General features: G+C 50.2%; 1 protein-coding gene across 1 annotated transcript in view; it reads right to left on the bottom strand.

Moving 5' to 3' along the window:
* Positions 1 to 1,137: 1,137 nt before the first annotated feature.
* LOC142559151 (uncharacterized) overlaps positions 1,138 to 12,387 on the bottom strand; it is a 282,617-nt gene continuing 271,367 nt past the window's right edge. Inside the window, exons 20-22 of the mRNA XM_075670830.1 lie at positions 9,924 to 12,330; positions 6,995 to 7,129; positions 1,138 to 3,343 (exon numbers count right to left, since the gene is read on the bottom strand). Coding sequence (XP_075526945.1) covers positions 3,124 to 3,343; positions 6,995 to 7,129; positions 9,924 to 12,330 — 2,762 coding nt within the window. The 3' untranslated portion in view covers positions 1,138 to 3,123. The remainder of the gene's footprint in view (positions 3,344 to 6,994; positions 7,130 to 9,923; positions 12,331 to 12,387) is intronic.

A 12,387-nucleotide genomic window follows, 5' to 3' on the forward strand; every position in this document is an offset into this window, starting at 1 on the left:
CGCATCATGCGAGGCGCGGAATGCGAGAACGCTCGTCAGCTTAGGTGGCCCATTACAGAAACCCAGGAGGTCAAAATTATTCCAGAGTCGTCCAATATTACGTCCTTCATAACTGCAGTGCTGCTTTAGGACGTGGAACCCCTTGAAACAATTCTGCAAACCGCAGCTTAAATTCTTTCCCCCATAATGAGCACAATAATTAAGATAACCGGCATACGCGGCAAAATTTTGTGCAGCGCCGCATCATCAAAGAGCGGTATAAATGCACAATTAATGAAAATTCTCGAAAAGGCTACCGAAAGCTAACTGCAATTGCTATCGTCGGTGCTCGTATTAACTCTCTCGTGCCGTCGCTGGCCTTCTGCGGTCCAATTTCGGTCTTTTGGCCGCGGTGGTCGTAACTACTTACTTTCTCTTGGACCGCACGCAGTAGGTCATAAATAAATAAAGATTGCCTACCGCCTCGCTTTAAGCTACGAACGTTCTCACTCCCTTTGGAGTTGCTGAACCACCTTCTCCCCCCCAATATGCTTCTTCTACACTACAACTGTTTGCAGAGAACCCAAGTTACGGTAATAAAGAGTAGTCGAAGAGCACATGCTTTAAGCTGCAGCCAACGTTTCGACAAAGGGTCTCTCTCCTTGTCGAAACGTTGGCTCCAGTTTGAGACATGTCTTGTTCGCCTACTGTATATTACTTCCTTATTTTATTGCGAAGCTTTGACAAGTCACAGTATACACACACAAAACCTATTCAGTAAAAGGATCGGAGACCGAATTTATAGGTGCAGTGCATCCAATTGCTCCGGATGTGACGCCTACAATATAAGCGTGCACGAAATCCTGCAATTCAAGTGCCAACGCGGAGTTATCTGACAAATTGTACATACTTTATAGATACGCCTCTTAATTTTGTTGAAAGGGTTACTTTGCACTATTTAGCCCTTATCTTGAACGAAGGAGATAAAACTTAAAAAAAATCCCACACGCACGCACGCACGCACACACACACACACACACACACACACACACACACACACACACACACACACACACACACACACACACACACACACACACACACACACACACACACACACACACGCACACACGCACACACGCACACACGCACACACGCACACACGCACGCACGCACGCACGAACAAACAAACTTTGAGTATAGCTGAAGCCACCACGCTAGAATTTATTATCTTCTTGTTGGCAGCGAAAGTTGAACACTATTACTAACACTCTGCTTGTGCCATTAGTAGCTCGTATCCGCAGAATTGGTCACTGTTGGCCGAGCGTGACTCGACATATGCTACTCTGAGAATAAGAATCTATAAACCGCATGGTTTCAAGCCCTGAATCACTGGTAGTTTCTATAAGCTGGCCACGCTGGAAGCTACAGGAGCTACGATCTACGGCGCACGAAGGCCAGAAAGTGTACTGAAATGTCTTTCAGCGCAAGAAATAAATACTGCTTGCTCCAGACAAAAAGTCGTCTTCATTTTTTTTCTTTTTTTTAACGCAGCGTCAGTCACAGTTATAGCGACGTGAATGAGGTGTCAACAGTACTGCAGCATACAAGATTCAATGCACAGTTTCGGTTTTCTTGCGAAGGGACTGGTGATTTTCGCGTTATATTTTTTTTTCAAGGGCAATGTGGATGCGTCTGTGGTGGATTAAACCAAAGAACAGGAAACATTGCTATCAATCACAGAACTGGAAATTCTCGAGCAGTTCAGCACCATGTCAATTAAACAATGACAATGACTCCGCACCAGACACGAACATAGAAAACAACTTCGTCTCCTCGTTTCTGTTTCCCATAGAGAGTTCTATCGAAGTGAGCGACTTTCGCCGCAGTACTTGCATATAGAATACCTCCAATAGCGTATGCACAATGAACACGACCTTATATAAAAATTATGAAGTGCATTCCTTCCACTCTAAAGCAGCAGTAGCAGCAGCAGCAGCTCTGAGCTTTCTGAGAGAAGAATATGATGCAGTATGACACCTTGTACACCTGTGCTTCCGAGCATCAGACAGGAAATGAGCTCCATTTGGCCACTACGACTAACGCATGGCGCACGCAGTATCCGCGGCGTAGCGCTGAAACAACAAAATTGAAAATAACAAAAGCTATTTGAAACACTCAGGGCCGAGCAGCTGTTCACCTCCGCGAGGTATGGCGATTCGCTGCTTCGTCCCGGTCGAGAAAAGTGCCGGCGCGGCTGCCTTGCTTGCGCTCTTAAGGGAGTGGTGCTGGTTGAGTCCGTGTGCTCTCCGTCGCACACAGGACCGGCACGCACGCACACACAAGCCCAAAAGTGTTGTACTCTCGGTCGGCTGCATAATGGGCCACCAAAACTATGCAGATCACTACTACTACACTGTGGCGACTACACCCGCGAGCAGCGCATTGTACACTGTTTCGCGCCAACGTAGATCGCGATCTGCCAACACGTGGCTGAGCAACGCAAGAGATTAGTTAGCGAGCCCTTTCTGTAGACACGCGGGTATTCAGACCATCGCAGGGGAACAGCTCACTGAGTCGTGGCTGCAGTTTATTTCTTCCTTAAATTTCAGCGCCATTTCAAGACCTCTTCGTGTGGCCAGTATTTGCTCTGCAGCCTGTTTTACTGACCATACTCATGACGGCAGGCACCAGTCAGGGAGCTCACCTGAGGGATTTCCGAAAGAACAGAGGGCAAGCATGGTCGATTTTATAATGGACGGGAGTGATGGGAAACGATGCGGGGTGGGGGAGTGGGGGCACCAAAGGTGTGCGTGCGTTTTCACACCGGTGTCTGAGCTTCGCGCCGCCGCCGAAAACGTGAAATGTGGGAAGCTGACATCGCACAGCTGCTCGCTTGCCGCAGTTCGAAAGGAGCCTTTCGCACAGCAGAATAAGTCAACCGAAAGTGGCTCTCGGCACAGCACGGGGCTGAAGAACGACATTAACTATTGCGGCTTCGTACTCGAGAACACTATCTAGGTCTCGGCAGTGGGTCGCCAGCGCCTAAGACGCCTCTCCCTTCGAAACACGAGAGCGAGGCAGCCGCGCCTCTTGAAACGCGCGCCTAAAACGCGCACGTCACGCGAGAGCGCTTAGCGCTCCTCAGACGACGTCCCCCGGGGAGTCGTAGAGGTCCTCGGTCGCGTCACCGTCCCGCCCGCCTTGAGTTCCACCGTCGGCCGAGTCCAGGGATGAGGGAAAAGGCGAGCCCATCCGCGTGCGCGCCCTGGCACTGTCGCCGCCGCTCCTCGGGGAGGCGCCACCGGGCTGCTGCTTGGGGCTGCGCGGCAGGAGCACCGTGGTCTCGCTGACCGATTCATCGCTGCCATGCGCGAGAGAGAAAAGAAACGCACGTCTCAGAAAACATGGCTGGAACCCAGCACCGCGGAGGAAAGGTATTCTTTTACTGTTCTTTTCCACTTTGCGCGTGTCTTCAGCCAAAAGTGGCAGCGCTGTTTAAGCAGGCACTGCGTCTAGAGAGGTACCATCTGAAAAGGAAACCGATCAAACTTTCACAAGCCACACTAACAAGAATGACGGCGGTGGTGATGGTGGTGGCTGGGGGCGGCGGGGGGGGGGGGGGGGGGGGTGAGTATACCGTCCCTTGATATAAAGCTAAGAAAAAGTGGGCGCGAAGGAGCATGTGCTGCAACCATTAATGAAGATAGCCGCCTCTAGAAGGCATAAAACGGCCTTTCGCCGAACTCGGGAGTAATAAAATCAAATTGTGTTTATTGGACAAAATTCGGCCTCACACGATAAAGTACAGGCATGCAGCATTAGTATTTTAAATCCGAGCTTTCTCCTATTTAAAATACTAATTCGACGTACTAATACTTATACTAATACTAACTGGGCAACACAGCATTGAAGTCAGCTACAGAGACGTGAAGAAGTCGGCATCAAAAGCAGCCGAGTGTGGATATATATAAAGACGAGAAGTGAACAGAATCATTCGGCTTTTTGCGGGACATCTTGATATATATATATATATATATATATATATATATATATATATATATATCATTGTCAACAGACAATGATGAACGAGAAGAAAGGAAACCGAGGGGTCCAATTTTTATTTGTCATATCAAGTTTCTTCTCGTTCATTACATAACGAGGGTCTCAAACCCGGCAACATTGATGCCTTCAGGTAGCATGTGTGGGTTGACCACTTGCCTTTAGACAAAAAATTTTACGTACTCGTGACGCCTGCGGCAGAAAGCATGTTCCATATCCGCCGCCAAGGCTTGTGAGTGGTGGCGCTGGCTAATACTTCCAAGGTTAGCTCTAGCAGTAAAAAAATACTCAATGACGTGGACAGGAAAACAGCGCCGCGGCAGCTCAAGTGGAAAACAGAATCGCACGCGTAATGCGAAGACGCGAGTTTGTATCCCACTTGCGGCCAGTTGTTTTTTCTTTTCATCCACTTTCGTTTCCCTTTATTTACAATTTCTTGAATTAAGCTTCGAACTCTCAAGTAATTTCCTCTATGCCGTCCTTGTTTTCATTGTTTGTTGGCTATACTTATGATATGACTATATATACACCCATATATACAGGCAGGTTACCGAATGATTGTACCAACGAACGGGCTTATATAACCCTTGTACGCTGACCGACAAAACAGTGCGACAAAGCACTCCTCTGCAAAAATGGAAAAAAAAGGAACGAAATAAGTACATACATTCCTACATGAAACTTGAACAAATAATATCGGCTCGATGGTATATCTAACGCGCACCGACCTGTTAATGGAATGAGGCATTATATATTTAGTGAATTCCTTGATTTATTTGATTATCATTGATTTATCGATTCGGTATCGTGCCACTGTGACACAAGAAGTATAGAATCCGTAATGGATCTAGATATGGGTGTCGTACTTCTCTGTGCCATGCACCTGCCATTCCCACTCTTCTCTCGACAAGCGTCATGCATCGCCTTCGTCCTCGTTGCATCGCTGCGTAGAGGTCTCACACAGGGCATCCGCCTGATTTGGCGCTTTCATTTCGGCATGGCTTGTGAGTGGTGTAGTGCATTAAGACCAAACACTGCATGATATATTAAAGTTATGATCCTTGTGGTGGATAAACATAAATATTGCATGAAGTTGCATGCTGCATATGATGAAAGTTAACACACTTGTACGCCCCGCCGTTTTGTACAAGATGTAGTTAACCGCTTCACTACAGCTTCGCTTCACATAGATTCTAACATGTGCATTCGATCCGGATTTATTTTTTTTTTGCCAAGCGATCATGGTGATGATCATGACGATTTATTGACACCCCCTCTGAAACGGGGCGGTGGCAAATAGTCACCTGGCCCGTTTGAGTTACTCAGATATGCTATACAAGCTTTTCATTCTAGCATTTTTGTATACATCTTTTTAATCTTTTTTCTCTCCCTCAAAACTTCTATGTCTACCTTGTACCGCCACTTATGCCTGTGGCGGATCCAGTCATATCAATTTCTTCCCTGCTTTATTTCCACCAATACTCTAAACGCCTTTTGCTCGTCTCGACTGCTGCCTGGTTGATGCTTCAGTCCACTTTAAATCCCAGCCCTTCTGGAAGGTGTACGTTACCTACGGGTCTCACTGGCTGTATCCCTTCGCATTCCATTAGCAGGTGTCGAGTGTCTCCGGATTTTTCGCTGCAGTACACACATACCTCATCCTGTTGCGAATATTTGCTCCGGTATGTTTTTGCCGTTAGGCAAGTAGCTCCAGCCCTAAATATCAAGGCATTTCCATTCGTGTTATCGTAGAGATTTTCTCTTCTAATTTCTCTTTTTTCATTCCTGTAAATCTCCATGTTTTTTTTTTTTGTTTCCATTGGTTGCATCCAATTCACTGTCTCTGCTTCTTTCACTTTCTTTTTGATGACTCCTGGTTGTCTATTAGCCCTTTCAGTTTCCCTGTACTTGGTTTTCAACTTTCTTCACCACTTCCTCCATTCTGTGTCCACGCTTTTCAGGTACACATATTTGTACACTTTAGCCGCCCACCTATTTTGATCCATCTTCCCGAGTATTTAAAACTAATTTTGCTCTACGCTTCTTAGGCTTCAAAGGAGGCCCAACCCACGTCACCCTACACTACCTCCTTTGTGAGTTTGCCGTGGGCTCCCAAAGCCAACCGGCCTACCGATATTTGGTTAACTTCCAACCCCGACAAGATATCCGCTTTTAAGCGCACAAATGCATTTGCGAATGTTAGCGCTGGCGCCATTATTTCTTCCTAAATTTCAGGCCACGCCTCATATTTATTGTTGCCCCAAAGTGATTTATGTTTCATTATGCTGCATTCCACTTCCACTTTGTTTTCAAATTATCTTGGTGGGTGCTTGAGTAAGTCTTTCTTTCGTTTTATGTATACCCCAAAGTATTTATTTTGACTACGGGTATGACCTGCTGTTGAATTCACACCGCGTAATTACTCGTCTCTTCATTAAAGATCATAATTCCCGATTTCTTTGTGCTAAAGTTAAGGCCTAGATTTGTCGCTGCATTGCGACAGGTATTCGCACTTGTCTGTAAATCTATAGCATTGTCTTCTAGTAGCACTATGTTGTCCACACACATAAGTCCGGAGACCTTCTGTTGCGCCATTGGCCCATTGCCGCGACAAGCGTCAAGGAGTAGCCGGCGCCACTTATAGGCACCCGCATCTTTTATTATATCAGAAGCAAGAGAAGATGGTAACAGAAGCAGCCGAGTGTGGAAAAAGAAGTTTACTAAACAAAATGGTACCAGTGCGTGCACTGAGCAAGGTTTGTTGGCTATATACTAGAAGTGAAAATGAAAGTGAGGACATTTCAGTAAACAACAAAGAGAGCTTCGCTTATAACCAATTCTCATACATGCGTGGGACCCACCGACTTTTTTTTTATCTTGTCTCGCTCATGAAGTTTTAAAATTGGTGCTAGATTAGGCTAATTCGATTCTAAATAATATTCAATCTACTCACCTGCCATCGTCTTCCACGAGCGCCTCTTGCCGCTTTAGTATTTGGTGATGAGTTGGTGTTGGAGACGTTGGAATCCTATTGCTACCTTCACCGGCCGAAAACGAGCTCTGATTTCCAGAAGGACTCAGCGAAGATCTGGAAAGTAAAATATGAATGGGTAAGGAGGAGGAGGATTTTGTAGGCTGCAGTCGGATCTAGCACTACGTGCAACATTGATGGGTTTACTCTGAAAAAAAAGGTAACACCCCAAATGGTGCAAATACGGAGACCTAAGATCTTTTTCATGTACCATTAACTCTTTTTATGGAATTATAACGCTGAACATTGTGTCATTTTGGGGGGCAGGCGTTCTGTCTGGCTTTCTTGCCTTTTCACCGGTCTACTAGGCACCTGTACACTTTGTTGCAATACCAATTCATGGACACTCAAGGTGAACTTTCACAGTCGCCGTGATCTTCCATATAAAGTTCGAGTGCCATAAGATCGTGCGGATGATGTGGGTGCGATGAAAAGCACGCAAGGGTGAGCCGAGAAGGATGGTGACTTGATGCGTGCCCTCTACCGGCGGGCGCGATGTTGGAGGTCACATGATCAAGCACGCAGAGGAGGGCGCACGTCTCCCCGCGCGCCATATGTTGGAGGTAATCTGTGGTGGGTAAAAACCTTAAGGGCGAAGGGACATAGCTGGTAGCTTTATGCGCGCTGCTTCTCGGCGTGAAGCGAGAGGCAGCACGAAGCGTTCGGTCCCCGCTGCCGGCGCTCTTCATCACGCCAGCGTTGTGACAGCGAGTGCCCGCAGTCATCGGTCGATATCTGTTCGTGTTTGCCGGTGCGCGCGTGACACCATGTTTGTTCATTTAATTAGCAATGAAAGTTTAACGCAATTTATACTGTCCATAAAGCTAAAAACCTTACTGTAGTTGTCTGTAGTTACTGTAGTTGTTACTGTAGTAGTTACTTTGCTATCACTATCAATGCTTCGCCTTTCGGGCGAGACAGACTTTTTTCTGTTTGCCTGAAATAAACTTCAAACTAATTGAAACGCATCCATAAGACCAGACAACGCATCTGCCGGTGCTAGATACTTATGATGGCCCCTAATCCGAGCGTTAGTAAAAGCTAATAATTTTTCTGAGCATGATGCAGTCACCTATAGGAAAGCGCGCGTAGGCGTCCACGTCACCGGAATTAATGTACATCTTTACAGCTGCTGCTAAAAATTTTACTTTTAGCGGCAGCCGTAAAGATTTTCGTTTCGACTGATGGACACTCAACCTTGACAGCACACTGACTCCAAGGGCGAAGTAAAAGGATATCTTGGCAGTTCTCCTGCTCAATCAATCTTGTGGCCGCTCCTGGCCACGCATACACGATGTTCAGATCGACGGGGAGCTCTCTTGAATAGGGCATCGACACTTAGATAAGTGGTAAAGTTCACTTACTTCCGCTCTGCAAAAGGTGTTATGGAGCTCTGTAGTGAGATGAAGGGCGCCGAAATCACAACCCCCCTGAGACACAACCCCCCGTCAAGTCGATCTTAACATTTATGTGGTGTATTCTTGGGAGTAGGACCAGTTTAAAGATACTTCGTTTTATTGCCATAGCAATTATAGCGACACTACAGGGAAATTTTCGCTGTCGCCGTGATGTTACGAGTAAAGTTCAAGCGCAATAAGATCCTATCGCGCCCCGTGCGCCGTATGCTGTGAGTACGAGAAAAAGCGTGCGAGGGTGAATCGAGAAGCATGATTATCAATAAGAGAGAGAAATCAGGGATAGGAAAGGCAGGGAGGTCAACCAGAACAGCATCCGGTTTGCTACCCTACACTAGGGGTGGGGGAAAGGGGAATCGAAAGAGGAAGAAAGGGAGAGAGTAAGCACTGAGTACGTGTAGGAGGGACACCATACAGAAGGACACTATAAACGGTCTCTTAAACCGGTGCACTTCAAGTACTGCACTAGTGCACGAATCGCTTTTCGAGCCAGTATCGGGCGTGGCAACGGTCCGAGTATCTTTGACTCGGTGAACGGTCTCGAGTCCAGTCGGTATCATCAATAAGGTTTCGACTGGAACTAGTCGGCAAGACATCGCTCTCTTTACTGCGCTATGCTGTTATACAAAGGTAAAAAAAAGAGACACTGACACGCGTGCGCAATGTATGTCAGTCTGTTTTTTGTCCTTTGTATAACAGTATAGCGCAGTAACAGAACGACAGAGAAACATGATGGCCTGATGAGCACCGTCGTTATGCGCATCTATTGCTGGAGGTCACGTGATAAAACGCATGCTAGGGGATGGAGCAGGTGAGCGCGCGTCTCCTCCCGTACTGCGACCGTCGTTACGCATGGCCCCCCGCGCGACTGAGTGCATACAGAGGACACGCGCGGTATCTTGGAGTTACATGTGGCGGGCGCAAGTGGGTGAGCCGATGATGGCTGGTGGCTTCACGCGCGCTAAGTTCCCGCTCGCTTTGTGTTAGAGGTCGTGTATTCTCAAGTTTCTGAGGCGCTCGAAGCGTTTGCTCCCCACTGCCCGTACTCTTCGACAGACCAGCGTTATGACGAGTGTTCGCGGTCATCGACTGATATATGTTCATGTTTGCCTACGAGCGCTTGACCCCGTGCTTTTCAATTGAATTAGTAATCGAATGTTTACTGCAATTTATGCAGCCAATTTACGTGGTGTAGTTTAATATATTGCTTTCACTATCTATGCTTTGGCCTTTCAGGCGAAACTGCAACTTTTTTGGTGTTTCAGACAGGCGCGCACACGAACTATCTAATGAGATGTTGGCGTGCATGTAAAAGGTTGATCTTTATCAACGAGGTTTCCGCCTGCAAAAAATTCAATGACCAATAAAGCTGAGACACGTGGACAGGTTGCATAGAACTGTAAAGCCGCATCGTCGTGGCGAAAGACACTGCTTACCTCCTGGGAGGCCTGGGCGAGCGTGGTTCCGCGGTTTCGTCCAGGCTCCTGCTGGTGCTGCCCTCGGGCGAGATGAGCCGCAGCGACGGCAGCGCCGATGGCGGCTGAGTGTTTGTGGCCTCCTCCCGACGCTGAGGCGGCGGGTGCACGCGCAGGCGGGGCAGGCACGGAATCAGCTCGATGGTCTGACCAGGCGCGCAGTGCGACGAGTCGATGACGATAGCCAGCTCGGAGAAGGGGTGGCCGCCGCGGTCGGCGCTGCAATCGGTGGACGAGCAATCGGTGCCCATATGATCCTCGTTGGTGGACGGAAGCGAGTCCGAGGACGAGGAGCGCTGGCAGACAAAGAGGGGCGATGCGGCTCGGCCATCCACGGGACTCCGCGCGCTGCTGGCCCGGGGGCTCTTGCAGGGCCGCCGCGGTCGCTGCTCGCCGTCGTCCGAGTCGGAGGTGGAGTGGGCCGCCACGGCAGCAGCCATGCTGCTCTTGGACGGGTTGCGCGACAGCTTGGCCTCTGCCACCAGCAGCTCGTTGGGCAGCGACTCGGAGCTGGGCGTGATGCCGGGCGAGCTTCCCGGTGTGGGACGGCGGTGCTTCTCTCCCTTGCGGTGCTTGTCCGCCTTACGGCAGCGCGGGCTCTCGAAGCTGATGCTCTTGGCGAACGGGGACGTGGCCCTGGACACGTCTCGCTCGGGGACGTCGAACTTTCCCGTGTCGAGGATGATGTCCACGGAGCCTCCGCCCCGGATGCATGACTTGCTCATCCTAATTTCCGCGATGTCGATGCCTATGCCCTCATCATCGACAGAGTCCTCTGTGCTGGTGGTCTGGTAGTTGTGCCGCGTGGCGCGGTACTTGCCCTTGAGCGTCACGCGGTCCTTGAGGGACGGCGTCGCAGGGCACAGGGCTCCCCCTATGGACGACCTCCGCTTCTGCAGCAGTGGAGACGTCGGCCGGTGTGCCTCGAGGTATGGATAGGCCTGGGCTACCGGAAACTGAAACGCCTTGGTACCGCACGACAGGTAGTTGGGCGATAGCGAATGGCCGCTCTTGGGGGAGACGCTGGCGCGCCGGCCCTGGTGCGCGGGGTTCTCCAGCTCGTCAGCGATGGGACTGCTCGAGTTGCACCTGGACAGTCCCGGGCTGGAGAGCGAAGAGTACCCGGACGTGCTGAGGTTCGACTCCGATATGGTGCGGTCCGCTGAGGAGCACATGATGGTGAGCGGACTCAGGTAGTTCATGGTCTTGCAGGATGGGTTCGGAGTTCTGGGTGGGCTCGGCGCTTCCTCGGACTCGCAGGAGCTCATGTTGGCTGTGATCAGGATCTTGGGCATCGGCAGGTCGACGGAATATTTCCTCGGGACGCTCAGATCCGTGGCCTTCTGCTTGCAGCCGCTGCCCACCTTCGGTAGGCTCAGCATAGACACCTGCGTTGGGTCCTGCTGTTGCTGCTGCTGCTGTTGTTGCTGCTGCTTCGTTGGGGACTTGGGAAACGCGGCCGGTGAGGCGGCCATCATTGTTTTTTGAAGCAGGTCCAAGAAAGCACCCTTTGGGTCCCCTCCGGCAGCTTTAGGCGAGCCGGGCTCTGCCTTGGGAGTTGCCAGCGTTTCCGCCACCATCGCCGTCTCTGTTGCCGTCGTCGCACTCGGCGTCTCCTTGGCCTTCTCTTCCAGCGAGGACGACTGCTGCTCGACAAAAGAGCGCGGCGACGGTGAGCGTGAGCCACCACTGGCCACGGCGTCCTGGCGACACAAGGTTTCAGCCCCAGTGGAGCATCGCGAAGGAGACTCGGGTATCGGCGTCACCTCGACCTGCACCTCACTGGTCTTAGGCCCCGCGCTTATGCTGTCCGAAGAAGAATTTTGCTCCTGCGACTGCTCCCGGATGGAGTGAAATTCTGCGGTCCTCTGGATAAAACTAGTCTCCATGCTGCCCTCGCTGGCAACTGACACGTCCGATATGTCCCCAGGGGTCTCCTCGCGCTTGATGCTCTGTATCTTGCGCTCGCTGAGCTTGATAAACTCATCTAGACTCATCCTCCGTTTTCCCGGCGATTTCGACGAAGTGACCAGCGAGGCTAGGATTCGCGAGGTCTCGGACTCCTTCTCCTTAGGAGCCGGGCCCGGACCGCTGGTACCAGGCATCGGGTTGTCGCTGTCGCTGGAATTGGCTGACTGCTTCTTAGAGCCGGAGGACTGCGACGATCGCTTGAGGAGCTCATCGAAGCTGAACGTGCAGGCCCCCTGCTCCTTGTCGGACGGGCTGGAACCGCCCTGCGCACTTCGGATACTGTGCCGCCGAATGCGGCTCAGCAGTGACCGCTGACATGGCTGCGGGCTCAGACTAGCGGGCGTCAGGCTCGGCTGGGTGGAACTCAGGCTGTAACGTGTCGCGGGCGGCGACGGATCTGCGAACAGCCACATTGCACCCGAGTAAGCCCTTCGTCATTGGCCTGACTATTAAG

This window comes from Dermacentor variabilis, chromosome 1 (assembly GCF_050947875.1).
Source record: "Dermacentor variabilis isolate Ectoservices chromosome 1, ASM5094787v1, whole genome shotgun sequence".
Classification (NCBI taxonomy): Eukaryota; Metazoa; Arthropoda; class Arachnida; order Ixodida; family Ixodidae; genus Dermacentor; species Dermacentor variabilis.